Source organism: Pagrus major, chromosome 7 (genome assembly GCF_040436345.1).
Source record: "Pagrus major chromosome 7, Pma_NU_1.0".
NCBI classification, from domain to species: domain Eukaryota; kingdom Metazoa; phylum Chordata; class Actinopteri; order Spariformes; family Sparidae; genus Pagrus; species Pagrus major.
Window position 1 is genome coordinate 951,751 of NC_133221.1, and position 23,655 is coordinate 975,405.

Genomic DNA, 23,655 nt, shown 5'->3' on the forward strand with positions numbered 1-23,655 from the left:
GCGGGTTAAAGCCTTGATGCATCACAGCAACAGAACAGGGCGGAAAATCTGAAACACACAGAAACGTAACTGCACTTCTGAGGATTCAGATCAGCTGTGAAGTCACTATTTATACATATAATGTTTCAGTAGAGCTCGGTACAGAAACGCAGTAGAGCTCAGTACAGAAACGCAGTAGAGCTCAGTACAGAAACGCAGTAGAGCTCAGTACAGAAACGCAGTAGAGCTCAGTACAGAAACGCAGTAGAGCTCGGTAAAGAAATGCAGTAGAGCTCAGTACAGAAACGCAGTAGAGCTCAGTAAAGAAACGCAGTAGAGCTCGGTAAAGAAATGCAGTAGAGCTCAGTACAGAAACGCAGTAGAGCTCAGTACAGAAACGCAGTAGAGCTCGATAAAGAAACGCAGTAGAGCTCAGTACAGAAACGCAGTAGAGCTCAGTACAGAAACGCAGTAGAGCTCAGTACAGAAACGCAGTAGAGCTCAGTAAAGAAACGCAGTAGAGCTCAGTACAGAAACGCAGTAGAGCTCAGTACAGAAACGCAGTAGAGCTCAGTACAGAAACGCAGTAGAGCTCAGTAAAGACACTAGCATTTGCCAAAGTGGCGCTCGTCGAGGGGCAGCCCACCCTGCAGACATCCGGCCCGTCTGCTCTCTGCTGCCCAGAGACTCTGATAGCAAATAGCAGCTCTGGAGGACGAGTGCAGCCCAGCAGCAGCTGGCCAGGCAGGAGGGGTCGCTGTGTTTACTGGGGAAACTGCAGGTTACAATCCCGGGTATTAGCGCCGCTGCTTAGCATCAGAGAAGAAGTCGGAAATGCGATGCTACCAAGCGGACCATCAGAGTTGTGGCCGGCGCCGCTGCAACATGCAATTTCTGGGGAGGTGCACGTAGCATAAATCAAGCTGAAGAAAAGGCTCTGTTTCAGTGAGTCCTCACAAGTGTAGAAGAAATGTGTGTGTGCGTGTGTGTGTGTGTGTGTGTGTGTGTGTGTGTGTGTGTGGCAGAGAGCTGATCATTAACTGTGAAGGAAGGTCCTGAAGGTGCAACACACACACACACAGGACAGATTGTTACATGTTGTGCAGACAGGCGGCCTGCTGGTGACGCTTAATGAAAAACAAGACTGAAACACACACACACACACACACACACACACACACTCACACACACACACACACACACACACACACACACACAGACACACACACACACACACACACACACACACACACACACACAGAGACACACAAGAACAAACAAGAAAAGAGACGTTGTCGTGTTACATCCCAACATCCATGCATGCACACACACACACACACACACACAAACGCACTCCCCACTGTTTATGATAAAAGAAGGAGGTCAGAGCCTGGACAATGGCCCCGCCTCCTCTGTGTTTGCCTATAACACACACACAGACACACACACACACACACACAGACACACACACACACAGACACAGACACACAGACACACACACACACACACACACACACACACGCACACACACACACTAACATGGGTCATTAGTTTACATTTCATCACTTTGATCAGTGTGTGGCTGATTGGCTCTGATTGGTTGGTTAGTTAGTTGGTCAGTCGGTCGGTCGCTCGGCCAGTTGATTGGTTGCCGGGGGCAACCCCAACCCCAGACCCCCCCCCGACCCCTCCATGCCCCTCCTCCCTCCACCATCCCGACTCATATCCAAGCCGCCCCCCCCAACAAGACTCGGATCCTGGCGGGTTTCCCTGCCTGGTTGCCATGGTTACCACTGCAGGCCATTACCGCCGTGAATAAGAGCATCATCTCCCCCTCCCCCCCCCCTCCCCCTCCCTCCCCCTCCCTCCCCCGACCTTAAATAACCCCACTGCAGAGAGAGAAATCTTTCCTTCTCGCTTTTCACGTGTTGTTCATCATCCTTCATATATTCATGCAGATAGTTGGTATATTTGTGCTTAAATCTCAGAGAGACACTGTTATTCTGTGTGTGTGTGTGTGTGTGTGTGTGTGTGTGTGTGTGTGTGTGTGTGTGTGTGTGTGTGTGTGTGTCTGTGTGTGTCTGTGTGTGTGTGTTGCAGCCTGAAGCCAGCCTCTGGCCAGATGATGTACAGTATCCTCAAAGGAAAACAAAGAAAGAAGTGAAGAAGCAGACAGATTTCCCTCCATTTTAAACGCTGCATAGAGAGGCAGCACAGGGTATTCAATGAGGGCTGCAGCCTTTAATATATGTTGTTATAGGTGAAGCTCTTTCTAATATTTAAAAAGAAGAGTTCATGCAAAAATTTGCACGGTAAAGTCTCGTAGTCCACAGAACATTTCTGGAGCTTCACAGTAAAACAGAGTTGCAGCGTTCTGCTGAACAGCTGAAGCAGCTGGAGACTTGATTTTTCCATAAATCCACTTTGAAATCCTTAAAAAAGATTCTCCTTGTGCAGAACTTGCCTGAGAAACTTCATGTTTTTAAGTTTTCTTCAGTATCACAGTGATCCAGTGATGGTTGTCTGTACATCCACAGGTTCACTGCTAACAGGAAGTGCTGACAGCTGATTCTGCAAAGTTTTAATGGAGTTTTAGAGGTTTTTTTCCAGCTGCTTCAGCTGTTCAGCAGAACGCTGCAACTCTGTTTTACTGTGAAGCTCCAGAAATGTTCTGTGGACTACGAGACTTCACCTGACTTTATATCATCAGGAGGAGATGATGGCTGAGCCTGACTTTATATCATCAGGAGGAGATGATGACTGAGCCTGACTTTATATCATCAGGAGGAGATGATGGCTGAGCCTGACTTTATATCATCAGGAGGAGATGATGGCTGAGCCTGACTTTATATCATCAGGAGGAGATGATGACTGAGCCTGACTTTATATCATCAGGAGGAGATGATGGCTGAGCCTGACTTTATATCATCAGGAGGAGATGATGGCTGAGCCTGACTTTATATCATCAGGAGGAGATGATGACTGAGCCTGACTTTATATCATCAGGAGGAGATGATGACTGAGCCTGACTTTATATCATCAGGAGGAGATGATGACTGAGCCTGACTTTATATGATCAGGAGGAGATGATGGCTGAGCCTGACTTTATATCATCAGGAGGAGATGATGGCTGAGCCTGACTTTATATCATCAGGAGGAGATGATGGCTGAGCCTGACTTTATATCATCAGGAGGAGATGATGACTGAGCCTGACTTTATATCATCAGGAGGAGATGATGGCTGAGCCTGACTTTATATCATCAGGAGGAGATGATGGCTGGATTTACATTTTTGGGTGAACTGTGCCTTTAAGGATCCTTCTATCACTGCACCAATATGTCTTTTTTCTAGCAGAAGTCGTAGCGAGCCACAGCTAACGTCTACACAGTTTGTGCTGAGTAAACACAAACTGCAAATGTCAGCTTCAGGCTCCAGCTGCCATCTTTGGTATTTGCAGACGTCGTCTCGTCTGTGATCGAGGCTGAAAGGCCGTTTAGATGAGACGCTGGCTCACAAACACAGACTGACCTCAGCGGTGTCTCAGAGGTTTAAAGGTCTCCCCTGCTGACTTTAGGTCATTGGTGTTTCCTCACCGTGTGGATGCAGGGCAGCTCCTTGTTCAGTAACCACGGTAAGGAGAGTCGTCCCTCGCCACGGTAACAGGAGCGGATCCTCTCTCTCATGGCCAGGTTGATGTCATGGAGGGTGAACAGACAGAGGACCGTCTCTCTGGGCGGGTTAGAGCGATTCTTCTGCCCCTGAAAACACAACAAACACAACCACAGTCTGAGAGGCGCCGGTTCAAAACCCAGAGAAGCTCGGTAAACCCCGAAGCAAGGCACTGATAATGAAGACATACAACTGAGAGACGGACCAGCAACGTCACGGCAAAGGAGAAGATTAATAGAAATGATTTAAAGAACATTTGACAACTAAAGTAAAATGACAATAAATGGAAATTAAATAACAGAAGGAAGGAAAAATAAACACAAAGAAATCGCCTGCAGGATAATCGAGCATGAAGAGAGTGATGGAGGACGCACAGACAGACAAGAAACAGAGACAAAGGAAAACAAAGACATGAGAAAGAGAATATTAAGGTAGAAAAGACACAAAAACAAAGAAACACGGTAAATCACCTGTGAGAAGACGACAAAGAGGACGTCGTCGTCCTCGGACAGGCCGAGCGCCTGGGCCAGCCGTCGCCCTGGTTTCTGTTTGTAGGCGGCCTGGACCAGTCGGTACTCTACGCCGTCTTTGGTGCAGCCCAGAGGAAACTCCACGTAGGAGTAGAACTCGGTGTCGTTGGAGCACATCCTGACGATCTTAGAGGTGAAGAACTTCTCTCCGCCGGCGTCCATCTGCGTCAGCTGCGTGTCCAGCTGCAGAGTCAGGAAGTAGACGTACGTGCGGCTGGAGAAGCCGTACACGTAGTAGATGTCGAAGGCCGGGTAGAGGGACAGAGTGTCTGACGGGATCTTGATCTGCGAGGAGACAAACTCGTCCTGGTAGACCAGCGAGAACATGTTGACGCTCTCCTCGTCCGCCACCAGCTTCCTGCTGGACAGCGTGGGGAAATATTCAGACTTTCCATCAATGGCGGCGCCGATGAACAGGCGGCTGCCGCCCTTCAGCGGCTTCTTCCTCTTTGGGTCGGCCGTCCAGTCGTCCTCACCAACGACCACACCTGGAGAGGAGGAGGAGCACAGTCATCACAACTTCTTCAGGGGTCGAGCAGATGAGACATCACATCACAAAGAATGACGACAAAACCGCTGCAGCCGAACGAGATTACAGAGGAAAAATCATCAAGTGCAAAGTGGAGACAGAAACACTCGGTGTGCTTCGTCATGCTGGATGCCATTTTGTGCCGGCTCCTGCCTGTGAACTGGACACAGTCCAACAGATCTGACATGTTTGTTGGTGCGTCCAGTCGGAGCAGGATGCAGATGCTCCACATGGACCTTTGCAGCCTCGTATGTAGAAAGTATCATTTGGGTTTGAAGGTGAAGAAAATCAACAACAATGTGACTGAATGTCTGTTGTGTTCTGTCCTGTTGTCTCTCAACAAGCACGCAAACAGCGAGGTCGTCTTGCTGCGCAGCATCATTTAAACATCCAGCGTCCTACCAGCTGCTCTGTTCAGGTTACCAGAAGGGTTCTACCGGTCCGGTCCTACAGCGGCTGTTCTTGTATTAACAGCAGTAGTTTAAAGTTATAATTGTGTTTTCCTGATATTAACTAACTCTATCACAGCACTATTAGTGACATCTGATCAGAGAAATCCCTCCTGTGTGGTCGTCAGCCGACACGCTGCAGACACTGAGCGTGTTGTGTGTGGTTATCAATCATCTGCTTGTTTTGTCACAACAGTCGTCATTCAGTTTTTTTTGTTCAAACTAAAAACTACGGCAGCGTATTTAGAAGAAAAACCTGCAAAAACATTTTGACACCCTGACACATGATTGGCACCTGCAGGCTGAAGTGCTTTTTCCAGCTTGTCAAGAACAAAGTCGAGAGGAAACACGAGAGCTTTGTTTTTTCTTTTTGGCGTCAAAATTACTGAAACTGTGACACGATACGAGAACAAGATCTGCTGAACGTCTCTGAATTTAAATCCTGCAGTGGAGCTGACAGCTGACTGAACAACATACAGCTGTGTACTTATACACTGAGACCAGCATGAACGTGAAGTATTCCTACTGTGGATTTAATAATAATACCACATTTTTAACGAGACTGACTGAAACTGAACTGATCAGACAACAAAATCAGAACGTTCTGAGATCGTTCTGCTTTTGTTCCAAGCAGCCGCTGTCAGAATAATAAATCCTAATTATTGGTCGTACGTGATGTTTCTAAAGATTATGTTTGGTGTTTGTAGCTAACTAGTTTAGCAGAAGATGTTAAGCTAGCCTTAGCATGAAGACTGAAGGCAGACGGCTAGCGCTGTCTGATTCAGCAGATAATAACACAGCAGATCATTATCGTGGTCAGCTAACAGTGAGCATGCTAACAGATTAGCTGCCTGTACTGAAACAAACATTCATCTTCTCACCTGACTGAAAGAAGATGAGCTAGTTAGCTAGTCAACAGTTAGCTTCTGTGACCTCACCTGTGTTTAACGTTAGCTTGTGTTAACCTGTGCTAGCTTGTGTTAGCCTGTGCTAGCTTGTGTTAGCCTGTGCTGCTGGTTTGTTCTTCACAGTTTTTTCCTACACTTTCTACATGTTCAGGTGTGTCTGACCCCGCCCCCTCCACCTCAGCTTACCTGCCATCCCATCAGCCTCTCTGGCTCCAGACAGGTAGTGCTCTTTGCGGTGATGCGGCTCTCCCAGTTTGAAGAGATCCTCCAGCCTGAGGAACTGACAGACGCCCTGCCAGATCGACCCGCACGCCACCAGTCTGTTCCCAGTATAATCCACCAGTAACAGCTTGTTCACGTTATCTGACGACTCCAGGCTGAGGGCAGAGACACACAGACACACAGGTGGGTGTTAGACAGGAAGTACGCCGCCAGACAGGTGAGTGAGCAGGAAGACAGGTGAGAAGAAGAGTGAAAGATGAAGACACAAGACAGGTAACACAGTGAGGCAGATGGACATATAAGGACAGACAGGTAAAGTAGTGAAAGACAGACTGGTGTACACAGACAGACAGACAGACAGACAGACAGACAGGTGCAGACAGACAGACAGACAGATAAGTGTGGCAGACAGACAGACAGACAGACAGGTGTTTCAGACAGACCGGTGAGCGCAGGCCCTGACGCTGGGCGGAGGGTAACACTTGGCGTTGTCCTCCACAGGTCCGGTCATGTGACTCCTCAGCTCCGTCAGATTGGCTGACAGCTTCAGCACTCGGTTGACGGCGCCGACGAACACCTCACCTGTCCTCCGGTGGACCGTCAGGTGGGTGAGGGAGGTGTCGAAGGCTCGGTACACCGCCCGGCCCGACGCCGCGGAGGGAGGGGGAGGAACAGCCGGGGCGGAGAGGAGGGGGGAGGAGAGGAGGAGGAGGGAGAGCAGGAGGAAGAGGAGGAGAGGAGAGGAAGAGGAGGAGGAGGAGGAGGGGAGCATGGTGGATAGAAAGAGGAGGAGGAGGAGAGGACGGAGGGATGGAGGAGGAGAGGAGGGGAGGAGGAGGAGAGAAGAGCTGGCTGCAGGTCTGATGAAGAGTCAGCTTCACTGGAGCATGACTGAGGAGAGAGAGAGAGAGAGAGAGAGAGACGTCAGCTACAGGAGCCTGTCAGGGACATTTCAAAATACACTCTAGTTACACTCTGTGGCCAAAAGTAAGTAGACAGTGCTGCGAATATCATGATGTGACATGGACTGACAGGTGATTGGACAGTTCTGATGATGTCATCCTGCATCATCAGCTTCACATCAATCAACAGAGGAAACTGACTGACAGCAGGTGAGCCTGCAGGTGGAGCAGCAGGTGAGCCTGCAGGTGGAGCAGCAGGTGGAGCAGCAGGTGGAGCAGCAGGTGAGCCTGCAGGTGGAGCAGCAGGTGAGCCTGCAGGTGGAGCAGCAGGTGGAGCAGCAGGTGAGTCTGCAGGTGAGCCTGCAGGTGGAGCAGCAGGTGGAGCAGCAGGTGGAGCAGCACTGTGGTTGCTCACTAGAGCTGCGCTGATAGATTAATTGACAACTACTTAATTATTCGCTGACTAATTTAATAATCAAACAATCACGCAAACAAAAACCAGGGTCTGACCCGCACCGCAGTCTGACAGAACCGAACAGAACAGGTGGGAGGTGTGTGGATGAACAAACTGTGACGTCTCAGGTTCCTCTGATCCTTCAGCTCCAGGCTGATGAGGAGCTTTACAACCTGGAGTTATTTACAAGAAGCTCTCTGACACACGCGATCCTCTGATAGCAGTGAGTGTAGAGATTAGCTGTGTGTGTGTGTGTGTGTGTGTGTGTGTGTGTGTGTGTGTGTCAGATAGAGTTATTGATCTGTTTCCGTCTGTCTTCTCACTGATTCTCTCATAAAGCTTCAGCAGCTCCAGTAACACTGAGCTCGATGGAAACTTCACTCTCATCCTGGCGGCCATTTCTACTCTGTTTACGTTTGACTGACAGCTCTGATTACACACACACACACACACACACACACACACACACACACACACACACACACACACACTAAAACCACCAGTCACTTTAATCTCAGACGCGTCGTGAACGAGACAAAATGGAGGATTTTCTTCCTCCAGCTGAACGTTTCTGTTGTCAGCTGCATGTTTCTACCGTCAGACCACCGATCACAGAGATGTTCCTCCTCTGCCTGCTGCTTCATGGAGATGTTATATGGTCACAGAGTGTGTGAGCAGCAGTTACACTAGTATTGATTCAGCTCATTCAGGAGAAGCCACACTAACTTGTTAACACTCAACACAGGAAGACGAGCTGGTTCCTTTAAAACAAGATTTACTACAAATGAGCAGGAGAGCAACCATCAGAGCAGACGTGTGTCCACCTGTGAGGACGAGTCTGAAGGTTTTCCTCTTAGTTCCTGAGATGGTAACAAAAGCTAACTGCTAACCAAGGCTAACAGTGTGTGTGATGAAACTACAGCAGCTGAGAGAAGCAGATGTAAACTCACATGTTCAACCAGCCAACAGATCACGTGACAGGCAGAAAACTGACGAACCGCTGATCTTCAGCCCAAACATCTGGACGGAGGGTTGAATTTTTTAATATTAGCGACAGCCCTGATGTGTCGTCACAAACAAACTGCCCCGCCGTCACAAACAAACTGCCCCGCCGTCACAAACAAACTGCCCCGCCGTCACAAACAAACTGCCCCGCCGTGTTAATTACAGCCTCAGTGTTTAATTTACACTCCAGCTAATAGAAGAGGACTTCAGACGGGAGAGGAGGTCCAGGCTTCACTCAGCAGCTTCAATTAATACATCTGAAGAAGAAACTCTCAGTCTGATCTGATGAATCCTCCACTCAGATTAACTTCTCGTCTCCAGCGGTGACGAGAACATCTGGATCAGCTCGGCTCTGCTAACAACAAGGCAGAAGAAGAGTCGGCGCTCATTTTCTGAATGGAGGGATAATAAAGTTTTTACTCCAGCTGAAGGGAGGTACAGTGAGCCGAGTCCAACAATTAACCCTGTGACACACACACACACACACACACACACACACACACACACACACACACAGAAACACAAAGAGGCAGTGAAAGATCAGCACATTAGTTAATTAGCCTGCTGAGCTGAGGGGAGACCAGAGAGAGGAGAGGTCGACAGATGGACCAGAGAGTGAGTGTGTGTGTGTGTGTGTGTGTGTGTGTGTGTGTGTGTGTGCAGACAACAGACAGCTGGGCAGACTGGAGACAGATAGAGTTTCTCTAACTGGACTACGATTTCACTGGACCATCCATCACCCTGCTGCACCACACACTTACTGTGTGTGTGTGTGTGTGTGTGTGTGTGTGTGTGTGCGTGTGTGTGTGTGTGTGTGTGTTAACATCGGATCCTCTGATGGTCAGTAAGCTAACTGCTAATTCGAGCTCATGTCGTGTTCGTGTCGTATCGTTCAGTCATTCAGAGAAATTACAGAACAAACACGTAATCCAACATTCAGTGCAGTTCAACACAAACTCAGTGATGATGTGCACGAATTAAATGTTTATTATTGTGTCACACGCACACGCACACACACACACACACACACACACACACACACACACACACACACACACACATCACTGACAGACTTTAACCTGGAGTCATCCTGACGACTGGCGTCTACATTTTCAAACCTTTAACAGCAGCAGCTTGACTTCCCCTCCGTGTGTTACATCAGCAGCTGGTTCAGATTTACTCCTCAGATGAACACGCTCGTTAGTTTGTTTGTTTCAATATCTTAAATTACTGTATCGATATATTTTTGACCCAAGCGTCACCACACACACACTGACTCCTCCCCCTCCATCACCTCCATCTGCATCCGTCTCCCCCTCTGTGACCCCTGCTCACCCTCCTCACCCTCCTCACCCCTCCATCTCTGTGACTGGGGCTCTGTGTGAATCTCAGGCTCCAGTAAACACACAACAAAGACACATTGTGCTGCAGCTTCCTGCAGGGTGGTCCGACGGAGAGACGGACGAGATAAGAGCTGGACACAGACGGAGGACGGACACAGCGAGACACACGTGGAGACGACGAGAGAAACCATCAGTCCGTTCACCGATCAACTGATCGTCTCGTATTGAGCACTGTGGGTCGGACTGAAGGAGGAGAGTGAGGACGTTTTAATACGTTCATCAAAAAGGACGAGAAGGAAAAACCAGTCGACTGATGTTCTGATAACCTGACGTGCCGGATGGTTGTTTCACAGAACGATCTGGAGAGGAGGCACTAGAACAAATACTGGTCAGGTGACTGGACGAACCATCTGTCTGTCACAGCCAATCAAACTCTTCCTGACCAGTTCTGATGTAACTGGCGCTGCAGCGGCTACGCTAACCTCTCGCTGGTCGTCACATCTAAGCCACGCCCACAGCTGACAGCAGCTCCTCAGAGGATGCTGATTGGTTGAACCTCTGTGTTTTCAGCCACAGATGGATCAGTGAGATCTCATCCAGCCGCCTCACAAAGATTAACGTTCAGACTGAAACGAGTCGTATCAGATATTCAGTCATGAAACGTGTGAGCTGTGTTTGTGTTGTTGTTTTCTGTCCACGTCCGTCCGTCCTGAGAGACAGGCTCCTCCCCCTCCTCTGTGGCTCTTCCTGATTGTGTTTGTGATTTCAGGCAATATAAATAAAACGGACTTGACGGGAAAGAGCTCAGATACAAGCAGCCTAAATGAGTTTCCTCCATCTGGACTCCGTCTGAGAGACACGACAGCTGAGGTGGTTCAGCATCTGATCAGGATCCTCCTGGGTGCCTCTCTTTGGAGATTTTCTGGGCAACTTGTAGGAGACCGCGGAGAGACCCGGACCACCACGGAGAGATTTATATTTAATCTGGCTCGGGAATGCCGCGGGATCCCCCAGGAGGAGCTGTGGAGAGGAGGTGTGGGCTACAACTCCCCGGCGACAGGCAGAAAATGGAAAAACAGATGAATCACTGATTTAAATTGATATCATGAGCAGCAGACCTCAGACCAGGAGCTTCATTCTGCTACAGGAGCAGATGAACCTCCACTGTTCTGTTATAACTTCATCCAGAGCGCTTTGACCACTTCCTGTCTGACAGAAACGTGACAGTTCAAGCTGAGAGAGCGAAGAGTCAAACTACAAACCGCTAATAGGACCGCTAACGTCAGCTGAGCTCAGCGCTTGTGTCCCGTCCCGACCACGTTCGCCGCTGTTAGCGGTTACCTTAGCAACAAGTAAAGTCATCTGTTCGTCAGGAGACTGTCGATCAGCATCACACAGAGCAGCCGGAGGACATCTGCCTAAAATATGATCCAGTTTCACCCAAAACCTGGAATAAAGTTATGATGTTGTGTTTCTGTAGCGCAGTCAGTGAAGCACTTTGTTCTGAGCTCGGTGCCGCTCGCTCACCACTTAATGCTGAAGATTGATTGATGAGTGGATGAGATAAGATCAGATTTATTGATCCCTCGTCAGAGAAATTCAATTTGGCACAGCAGCAAAAAGGGAAGAAGCAGTGTGGAAAAAATAACAAGAAGCAGCAGCGAGAGGTAGAAAAATAAATATACTCAAATAAATAGACAAAGTCTGGCAGGAAGCGCTGGTCTGAAGTCAGTTAGTTCAAGCTGACGTCAGCACACTTTAAATTTTGCTTTACAGGAAGAAAACATGACTGATGATGTAAAAATGCAAATAAATTGATTTTTTTTTAATCATTTTTTGGCTCATGTTGTTAAACAGGTGCACAATGTGACCTGACAGGGTAAAAAAAAGGCATTTTAAATTTTAACTTGACTTTAAATGTGTTTTATATGTGATAAAATATTAAATCACTGTTTTATCCTGTGTTAGATTGTTGCCACAGATTTGTGCCTTTAAACTTCAGACTAAAAGAGATTTTCCTTTTAAAACTGAGCCGTGAATCCGTCACGTCGCTGAAACAATAACTGAGCTCTAATTTCATTCGACTGTTGTGTCACTTCCTGTAATTACATAAACACAGTGAGGCGAGCGCCACTGTGCGCTTTAATACGTCCACTTTCATTTTACTGCGTCTCCCTCTGTAATTACAAACCGCTGTAAACTGTCTCACTGTGCTATTACCAGCTACACGCTAACACGCTAACACCCGTCCTGTCAGTTCACTGTCCGTCTGTAAATCTGAGCTTCATCCTGCTGCTCTCGCTCGCTCTCTCGCTCTCTGGAGGAAACCAAACTGCTGCCTCCATCAGGCCGAGGAACAGGAGGGAAGAAGAAGAGGAGGGGGTGACGGAGGGGAGGTGCTCCAGGCACAGCTGGGGGTGCTGAGAGGTCAGTGTATGTAGTGACGTGGTAGTACATGGTGCACGACGTTCATGTTTAATGTATTAATTTGAATGGCGAGGATAATTATATGTAATAGTTACTACGGGTCAAAGCCTCAGCAGCTGTAGTCAACAACAGGAGATGAAGAGAAAGTCACCAGACTCCATTAGAAAATCACTCAATTTAGTGAGTTGTTGAGTTCAGAGACTTTATAAACTCAGTGAAACGCCGTCTCTGACTAATCATCATTATTTGGGCCTTCTTGTAAATTCAGCCAAAGATAAACAGCCAGTTATTTCTTTCCTTGTATTCAAACATTGTGTCTGATAGACGCTTCATGGAGGAGAGGAGTGAGGCTTCATGATTAAAGACGGGTTTTACATCACGTCACTCATCTGATGGTTCTGATAAAGCTTTGTTTGAGAGGATGCTGCAGCAGCTCTACTTCCTGTGTCTCTGCTCTGACGTTAAAACACCTGACAAGAGTTTCATGTTAGAGTTTATTAAAACCAACATGAAACTCTTTTCTGTCGGCTCTGCAGTACGACAACATGCCACATTTCCATTAGCTTAGCATAAAGACTGGGGTCAGGGGGAACAGTTAGCCTAGCTCCGTCCAGAGGTAACAGAAAGTTCAGTGATGACGCGAGACACCTTCTGTCTTTTCAAACATCATCAGCTGACGTGAACAGACGAGGTGCTGGAGTGATGTCATCGGACGGTGATTATCAGGATGTCGTTGATGTTAGCAACCGGCTCCATGGCAACAACCGAGACATAACTGCTCCATTAGCGCTGTGTGTGTGTGTGTGTGTGTCTCAGACCACACACGCTGCATCCTCCATCATCAGTCTATCAAACTGTTATTTCATTAGAGGGAAACACTGTTAATCACATGACTCTGTGATGGCCGAGGGTTTTGTGTTTAATGGATCAGCTGATGGAAACCAGACACGCTCGACATCTAAACAGCGGTTACAGCGGCGGCCATGTTGGCTCTGTAGGGCAGACTGCAGTTAAACAAACATCTGATGATGTTCGATATGTTCTGGTTGAAGCTGAGAGGCGATGACGTGTCGTTTCTGTCAGCACTCTCACAGCTCGCCGGACCTTTCAGCCTCTTTTATCTCATTTCCTTATTATCACTTCCTGTCTGGTTCAGACTCTGGTTCAGTCATTCAATTTACGTTTCCGCCTGTTTCCAGTGTTTGCGGTGGACGCTGGCAGCCTCCAGCTTCCTTTAGAGGACTTCTGACTGTCGCACCAGGTAATTCTGTCAAGAACCATCGGACTGAGCCGTGTTTCTACAATTCTGATTTTTGGTGATTACGATGAAAAATTGGAGAAATTCAAACTCAGTGAATAAACCAGCTGCTCTCAGAGGAGAATAAGGTCCCAGAACACTGTCTGAAGCTAGAGAGGTGGCAGGGTCCGCCACATATAAACAGTAGTAAAGTAGTAACAGTATAAATGGTGTTCAGTTTGATTATTGAGTTTGTTTTTTTATTTCTTGTTTATAAATGTGACACAAAAAAGACAAACAACAGCAGGTCCGGCTCATAAACTGCAGTAAGCAGCAGTTTATGAGCCGGACCGACTGTGTGAGTCGATAAAGTTATGATAAAAAACTTTATTTCACAAAAAAATAAAAAATTTAAAATAAATATCAAAATCAAACTCTGCCCTCGGCCCATTTTTCTTCCCCTATTTTTGTTCTTTTTTGTTGTTTGAAAAACGAAGTTATTTGTGTTTTTGTTTCACGTTTGTCAACAAATAATGAATCATTTTTTAATTTTCACATTTTGGGTTCTCAGCTGAATATCAGATGAATTAATGATACACAAACTACGGACTGCTCCTTTAAAGATCTTTCACTTTTCAGACTGGTTCTGTTCCTTCATCACCTGACGTTTCGGACTCAAAACAAACAGAGCCGTAAACGTACGAGGACCGACAGGAAGCTCATTCATCAGACGGTCCAGGTGACCTCTGACCCGTCTGTACATCAGCGCTGCACCGACCGACGGCCAAGTCACGCTGCGTCTCACTGCACTGAAGCTAAATGTGTCTCCTCCGGGCCGTACCGGGAGAACAAACTAAACACTGATGGGTTCTGTTAGCTGAGGCGGCGCTGGACTAAAGACGAGCAGAGAAACGGGTCGAGGACGAGACGCCGTCTGAAGACGGTGTGTGTGTGTGAGAGCAGCACGATCTCATGAAAACTAATGGATGTCAGTGTGTGGGCTGATGTGAGAGGAGGATTAACTCAGAGCTGATGATGTTTAATACTTTAAATATTTTAATGGAGCTCGTCGTGTAAACAGGTGCTGTTAGAAATACAACAGGGCTCCACGTCAGAACCAACACCGAGGACTCCACTAGTACAAATACTCTGTTCCTGTACTTCAGTACATGTTTCAGGTATCTGTACTGTACTTCAGTACATGTTTCAGGTATCTGTCCTGTACCTGAGTCTCTCTGTGACTTTCCCTCTCTACATCTGAACACAAACATCTGAACTTTCTCCTCCTCACAGCTTCAGACAGCCTCGTTACTTTAGTTTGATGCATCTGAGGTGAATTATGGATTATTGTTATTTCCCAACATCACCAGACTGATGTCGACCTATCAGAGCACATCACGCACGGCAGACGCAGCGAGACGAGACAAAGACGTAAAAGACGTGAACAGACAGAGAGGGAGGCTGAATGGGGAGAAAAGGCGTGTTAGTGTCTCGTATCTGCAGAGAGTTTCTTATTTTCTCTCTTTGTTGCTGCTCGGGACGCTTTACCAACCCAACATGTGGCTGTTTGACGTCCTGGGAATGAGACTCAACTATCAACTATCTTTGTGGTGCGTTCAGGATCAGGCTGATGTCTGAAGCATTAAAACAGTTTGTATCTTCACTGACGTATGAAGATCGTCAGCGGGAGGAGCTTCACACGTCTGTGATGAAGGAAACTGTGTTGTGACCTTCGTTTTTGAACCTTTTCAGAACTTTAGGATTCAGTTCTGGACTGTATGTCATGCTGCAGCAGGGTGGGGCTGTGAGGAGGCTCCTGACAGTAACACTGTCCAGAGAGGAGCTGCTGAAGGGAGCCTGGGACCAGAGGGAGCGCCCGGTTATCTGCAACACTTTCTCTTTCTGATTTACATTTTTATTCGTTGAGTAATTTTAAATAAAGTGGCAGAAGAAACACTGGAGATCCAGACGTGGAGCTTCAGGTAAACACTCACTCACGTCTGTATTAAAACATTCCAGCAGTTTACAGCCGGCCGCTGTGATTGGCTGCCCCCGACACCAGAGCGCCACTCTAATGAATTACATTAAGGAGAAGAGAGGTAATTGGTAATTTGGCCGGAGCCTAAAACCAGAGACGTTCAGTCCAACATCAACACACAGACACACAACACAGAGACACAGCACACAACACACAGAGACGCAACACACAACACACAGAGACACAACACAGAGACACAGCACACAACACACAGACACAACACAGACACACAACACAGAGACACAACACACAGAGACGCAACACACAACACACAGAGACACAACACACAGAGACACAACACAGAGACACAACACACAGAGAGACAACACAGAGACACAACACACAGAGACACAACACAGAGACACAGCACACAACACACAGAGACACAACACACAGAGACACAACACTGTGCATCAGTGATCAGATCCTTCAGTCCTGACGATGAATCTGAGAGGCGACTCTTAGTATTCATCACGGGAGCTTAAATATTTTGTCTTCTTTTACGTTTGTACCAACAGAACCAGATGTTTTCTGAACAGACTTCTGGACCGCTCAAAGCCAAAACATGATCTTTTCTAACCTTTGCGCGTCATAACTCAACCAGACCATAAGCACAGTTGCTGATATCAGCATCAGCACAGATATAAAACATCCTAATAAGTCCAGTAGTGTTCTGGCTCTACCCGTCTCTGACTCCAGTGTCTCTCTGACCTGACGTCAGCTAATTAGCTTTAGCTCAATCGAGCGTCTCTGGTAGATTTGTGTCTGTTCTGGTGGACAAACGCTCCTCCAGGTAAATTTGACAACAAACACGACAGACAGAAAAAGCTCAGTTTAAAGTAGCTGGATCAGTGGATCAGCACCAGGAGATCTCTGCTGAAGATAACAGCGATGTTCAGTAAGAGGACCCTGACGTCCTCTGTTTAACGGCCGCTGTTACATCACTGCCAGGGGGCGGGGCTAAAAAACACCATGCCTGCGAGCTCTGAGGTCTTAAAGCTCTGTGTGACTGTAGATGTGAATAACTTCTGCTCTGTGTGTTGATGTGGAAAAAAAACTAAACATGTGTGATTAATGAGCTGAAACGAGCAAAAACAGCGGTATGGTCCTTTAAACTTCACGCATTACAGGATTTTATCTCTCAGCTGAGACGACGCCGGCTCAGGCGTCCACATCAGATCCGTCCATCACGTTCTGCTGAAGTTAAAACCCTTTTTTGTTTAAAGTCCGTGGAGCCGGCGGTCTGACTGCCGGCTTCATTAGCGTCTCATAAAACCCATTTACCTGACGCCTCCACCGAGAACGTTAACAGCAGCTATTTTAAAACGTGTGAAGTCCGTCCAGAGCAAAGCACCGAACTCTGCTGCTGCTTCAGCCGCTAACAGCCACGAGGTTTCATTTTCACACCCGTGTTCTGCACACACAGCACAAACACAACACAAACACACACAGCACAAACACACAGCACAAACACACACAGCACAAACACACAAAGCACAAACACACAGCACAAACACAACACAAACACACACAGCACAAACACACAGCACAAACACAACACAAACACACACAGCACAAACACACAGCACAAACACAACACAAACACACACAGCACAAACACACAGCACAAACACAACACAAACACACACAGCACAAACACACACAGCACAAACACACAGCACAAACACAACACAAACACACACAGCACAAACACAACACAAACACACACAGCACAAACACACAGCACAAACACACAGCAACACAACTGTTCAGACAGAAAACAGAGTGGTGCCTCTGTCCCAGGAGAACGTCTCCGGTTCTTCTGTCACTTCCTCTAAATGTCATTTTTCAGGATGAGGTTGAACTTTTAAAAAAGATGTTTGATCCAATTAACTTCAAATCACGCAGACTTTGTGTTCCTGCTCAGAGAAACGGGACCGTTCTCATGATCAGTTATTAAAAATGAATTATTTACTCATCTAATAAATTAACTGTTTGAAATATTGAAAAACTCTGATGTCAAGTTCGCAGAGTTCAACATGAGGTCTTCAAATGTTTTACTTTCTCCAGTCAACAGCTTTAAACTCCAAAAAAGATTCAGTTTACATTCATCAAGTCAGCAAATCTCATAAAAGTAACACCTGAGTGACCACCTGAGATCTGATGTCACTTCCTGCTCTATATGAAACAAACCCGTCCATCAGTGGGACAAACAGACTCCATGTTTCTACTCAAAGACAGAAAGAAGTTCATGTTGAACATTTGCTGAATTTACCAGAAGGAACAAATAAGTCAGAATCAGTCAGAGACAGAGTTTCACACAGTTTATAAAGTGTCTCCAACTCAACAACTCACTAAACTGACACATTTGTTAAGGGAGTCTGGGGACAAAGAAGTCGCCTATACTGGTTACTGTTTAGTTTAGTCACTTCTTACAAGGAAACAAACAACTTCATGTTTTGATTTAATGCTGAATTTACAAGGAGACAATGATCAAAATTTGTCAAAGATAGTGTTTCATAATGTTTATAAGTTTAAATATAAATGTTTAAGTTTTACGCTACTCAACAACTCCTTAAATTAGCTGATTTTTTAAGGGAGTCTGGTGAAATTGTGGTTAATAGTTGGCTTCATGTTTTCATTTATTGCTGAATTTACAAGAAGGCCCCAATGATTTATAATTTGTCAGAGACAGAGTTTCACAACAGTTATAAAGTTTTTTTTAACTCAACAACTCACTAAATTGAGACATTTTTTAAGGGAGTCTGGTGACTTTCTCCACTGATCCTCCCGCTCACGTTCTGCCTTTCCGAACACATTGTGCTTGCTGAAGCTAAATATTTGTCAGGAGGAGATCTCGGCTGTGTCGCAGTCAGACTGGGACACACTCCACTTCATCTTTAATGGTTTAAAAGCTTCAAACAGAGACGGTGAGAGCACAGAAGTTTGTGTTAGAGTCCAAACTGACCGACACAGTCTCACCGTCTCCACTGACAATATCTTTACGTGTCATTTACTACTAATCACATGTACTTTACGTTCCTGTGGGCCGCTGAACAGAACACGCCGCTGTGTTTGAGATCCGTGAACACGTTCATACAGTCCAGAGGAATGAATGTGAACAGTGACGTTTGTTCTGGAGTCAGCGTGGAAACTGAGCACAAACATGTAGAGAGAAAAAACTGTGTTATGGTCCTTTAAAGGCTGGAAAGAGCAGCCATGTTGGACTCCACCCTGACACACACACACACACACACACACACACACACACACACACACACAGTGTTTCCCTGTTGGTTCATAAAGTATTTCTGAGGCTCAACAGCTGCAGAGTGATGCCACACACACACACACACACACACACACACACACACACACACACACACACACACAGAGGATGTGAACACACTCGTACATACATGTATCGAGCTCTGAGGATTAAAACACAAGAGAGACACACACACACTTTTCGTGTTGGTTCAGGAGCAGCAGCGTTCTGCAGGGCTGATCTGGTTTCAGCTGATTATTGGTAATCAATGAGGCCGATAACAGATGATAGGAACTGACAAACATTTAGAGGATTCACTCAAGTACTGTACTTAAATACAATTTGTACAAGAACCTCATAATTGCACTTGAGTAAATATACTTAGTTACATTACATCAGTGGTTCTGATGGTTCTGATGGTTCTGATGGTTCTGTCTGGAGACGACAGATGAAACTGTACGACTTCATTATCTTCAGTTAACGAGGCGACTTGTTTCTTTGTGTTATTGGATTCTTTAATCCATCGACGCAAAAACATTTCATTAGTTGTTATTTAATTACAGTCACACACACACACACACGCAGACACACACACGCAGTCACACACACGCAGTCACACACACACGCAGTCACACACACGCAGACACACACACACAGTCACACACACGCAGTCACACACACACGCAGACACACACGCAGACACATACACATGCAGACACACACACACACGCAGACACACACACACACGCACACTGAAAGACAAACACACAAAACACACATCTGTACACATATATAACCACACACACACATACATACACATGAATGTGTTTGACCCTGACCTCTCTGAGGGCCACACACACACACACACACACACACACACACACACACACACACACACACAGCTGGCGGAGGTCAGGAGGCATCGAGGGAGGAAGTGAAGAGTGTCAGCTGATTGTTTCCTGCCTGCTCCTCAGCTCTGTGTGTGTGTGTGTGTGTGTGTGTGTGTGTGTGTGTGTGTGTGTGTGTGTGTGTGTGTTTCAGTCGTCTTGGCTCTGGTTTCACTTCAGGGTCTCGATAAATAAAAAAGGGAATCATTCAAACTTTTTACAGAAATGAAGCTCAGGATTCAGACTGCCCTGAACGCAGCGTTCACAGGCTGGCAGAACCTTTGGGCCGTCTCACCATCTGATGTTGATGCTCGTGTGTCTGATCAGAGTTTAAACTGTTATTTTCATGTGTTTAACGTGTTGAACGCCGCAGCGTGTGTTTGTTAGCTCGTTAGTGGCTGTCGGCTGTCAGCAGCTTCACCCCATTAACGTTACGTCATGACGTCTCGTGACGGCATGAACAGTCATCACACACGCAGGCATGTAAACTGTCCGGCTGCTGTTTAGCTCCACCTTTTTCTTCCGTCAGCATCACGACATTTTTTAAAACCGATGGAATCGTTTTTACAGGAACCGCTCTAGGGCTGGGCGATTAATTGAATTTTGATTTCGATTTCGATTTCGGCTTCCCTCGATCATAAAAAAACAAGATAATCGTAATAAAACGATCATTCTGCCGCACGCCGTGTCTTGTGTGGTAAATGCAGCGAACCCTTCCATCTCCACCTGTGCACTCCGCTCCGCTCCGCCCTCGCCTGAACAGTTTCGCTTTCAGCCACACCGGTGCGTGTTGCCAGTGGGTGTTTGGAAAAAACATGTAGAAGAAGACGGTAGAAGATGGCAGAAAGGAGCCTTTGGTCGGGAAGAAAGATCCAGCGAATTCTGTGGTGTTGTGTCTGACTCGGAACAAACGAAGATATTGTGCAAGATATGTCACGCGACCGTGTCTGCACCTTACGGGAACACGACCACTTTATTTAACCATTTAAAGTCCACACACAGAGTAATACATGACCAAGCAGTGAAGGAACAAAACAAATGAAAAGCTCCTCGACTCCTGCCACCGCCACACCGTTCTCAATTGAGGACACACTTTACACTGCCACCGCACATCCACCCGGCTCCCGCAGGCATGAAGAAATAACGGATGCCGTCACATACATGATGCCAAAGACATGAGCCCTATCAACACCGTTAGCGAGCCGGGGTTCAATAAACTGATTAACACATTGAACAAGCGGTAGTCAGTGTTACCATCACGTCACCATTTCAGCAGAATTGCGCTGCCTGCTCTTTATGACGAATGTCGCGGAAAAGTTGGAAGAGAAGTGTCAACAGCATTATATTTTGCCACCACAACGGACCTATGGTTTTTTATTTTTACATATTATTTAATTCATTTTATTAATATATTTTTCTTATTTATTTGCATTTTTCTTGTTTTTCAGTTAAAAGTTCAATAAATGCTTGTTCTCAAATCAATGAATAATCGTCTTTAATAATCGTGATTACAATATCAATCAAAATAATCGTGATTATGATTTTTGCCATAATCGAGCAGCCCTAAACCGGTCTCGTGTCTGCTCCGTGGACTTCCTTCATCAGCACTTTGTTTTAGATTTTTTCACCTGTGATTCAGTTTTCACAACTTGGACGCTCGTCATTAATTATATAGCAACCGACATGGTGCTGAATGACATCACAACAACAACCAGGTGAACTCATGCTGTTCTTCCATCACATCTGCCGGCCGGGCTCTGCTCGGTCCGACTCGGCGTGGCAGGGATTGCATTTCCACCACAGCTGGTCTACCTGCATGAAACTGCGTCTTAAACCAACGATCCCTGCAGCATTAACGAAGAGTCACCGCTAACAAAGCAGCTCCACTAACTCAGTTACAGACACGCTTTGTTCCCTGTAACTCCTTCACAATAAAAGCCCCTCTGTTATTTAGGAGGAAACGTTGTGTTTTCAGCAGCAGTAACTAAACCTGAACCAGCTGACGGTGAACACATGAAACAGTGAAACACAGCAGAAACTAAAGAGATTCAGTTAGAAGACAGAAAAACGTCTTTCTCTCAGTTTCCTGCACAGACATCAGTTCGGTATCGGTCCGGAGCAGGTCCATCGCAGCTCGGCTCAGCTCGGCTCAGCGCAGCCAGACGTGCTGCTGGACAAACAGCATTCAGCAGGAGACGTCACACATCAGGACGGAGCCATCAAAGACTTTATCACAACAACCACTGATGGTGGTGATTTCTCATCATCAGCATGATCCTGAATCAAGACAATCATGAAGACCTTCACAGGACAGACTGCAAGAAGAGGTCGACCTCGCTGACACACACACAGACACACACACAGACACACACAGACACACACACAGACAGACACACAGACAGACACACAGACACACACACAGACAGACACACAGACACACACACAGACAGACACACAGACAGACACACAGACACACACACACACACAGACAGACAGACACACAGACACACACACAGACACACACACAGACAGACACACAGACACACACAGAGACAGACACACAGACACACAGACACACAGGAGGCTCAGAGGTGAAACTCTGCCGGCTGAAAATATCATATCAGTCTCTGTCTGCTGACTCAGCGTTTCCTCGGAGCTGACTCTATTACTGACTCAGCGTGTGTGTGTGTGTGTGTGTGTGTGTGTGTGTTTATTTTTGAGTCTAATTGAATAATAATAAACAATGACGTGTGTGTGTGTGTGTTAGCAATTCTTTAGATTTGATTTACACACACACACACACACACACAGCTGCAGGTAACATGCTGACCTGATTTCAACTGAATTATAATGAAGCACGTACGCACGCACGCACACACACACACACAAGGTCAAACACACGCACACATACATATGATCAATATCCCATAATAAGCAGCATTGATGGATTTCCAATAGCAGGATTTAACTGGAGCGCTCTGGAGACGAGAGGAGGAGGAGGTAAGCCCGTTTGACACACACACACACACACACACACACACACACACACACACACACACACACACACACACGCACACACACACACACACACACACAGTGTTGCATGTGGCTTGTACGCTGCAGGGTTGAAGGTTCAGTTCCCTCTGGAGCTGAACTGGAGACCAGTCTGATACTGGTGACCACAGACGGGCCCCACACACACACACACACACACACACACACACACACACACACGCGTATGGAAAAAGTGATGTGTGATAATCAGCAGGCAGGAAAGTGAAGCTCAGCCTGGAAACATGTTGAAGCTGCAGCAGAACGTCAGGAACGAACCGACGTCACTCTGATCCACTGACGTCTTCACTGTAGCTGCTGAGCTAACAGTGTTAGCCTGAAGCTCGACCGCGCGGCCAGGGCGTAATGTCGGAGCGTCTGCAGACTGTGATCACAGCAGACGAGCTGTACGGAGACATCTGATGTTTAAATCAAGTCTCCGGCTGCTTCAGCTGTTTAGTCCTTCTACATCTCCAGACACTTCATCACATCCTGTTCACACTGAGCATTTCACTGTTACGCACGAGAATCGCCACCTCGTGTTTGTATCCTGAGCAGGTGAGTGACAGCCGCCCAGAGAAAAGGTGCAAACCGGCGTCTTTTTTCCGAGCGCTCCTCCTTTTCAGGCTCTTTTTCTTTCTCCTGGTCTAAACAATAATATTCACTGTCTTTTTCTCCTATCGATCACGTCCTCACTCACGTCCTCCTCGCTCTGACGTCAAATACAAAACAAACAGTAACCACAGAGGGTCGGTG

The 23,655-nt window shown here is 46.7% G+C and overlaps 1 protein-coding gene across 1 annotated transcript in view; it reads right to left on the reverse strand.

The window, feature by feature from the left end:
* Positions 1-23,655, reverse strand: part of plxna3 (plexin A3) — a 102,508-nt gene that overhangs the window by 74,585 nt on the left and 4,268 nt on the right. Inside the window, exons 2-5 of the mRNA XM_073470813.1 lie at positions 6,731-7,178; positions 6,252-6,442; positions 4,120-4,667; positions 3,574-3,738 (exon numbers count right to left, since the gene is read on the reverse strand). Coding sequence (XP_073326914.1) covers positions 3,574-3,738; positions 4,120-4,667; positions 6,252-6,442; positions 6,731-7,059 — 1,233 coding nt within the window. The 5' untranslated portion in view covers positions 7,060-7,178. The remainder of the gene's footprint in view (positions 1-3,573; positions 3,739-4,119; positions 4,668-6,251; positions 6,443-6,730; positions 7,179-23,655) is intronic.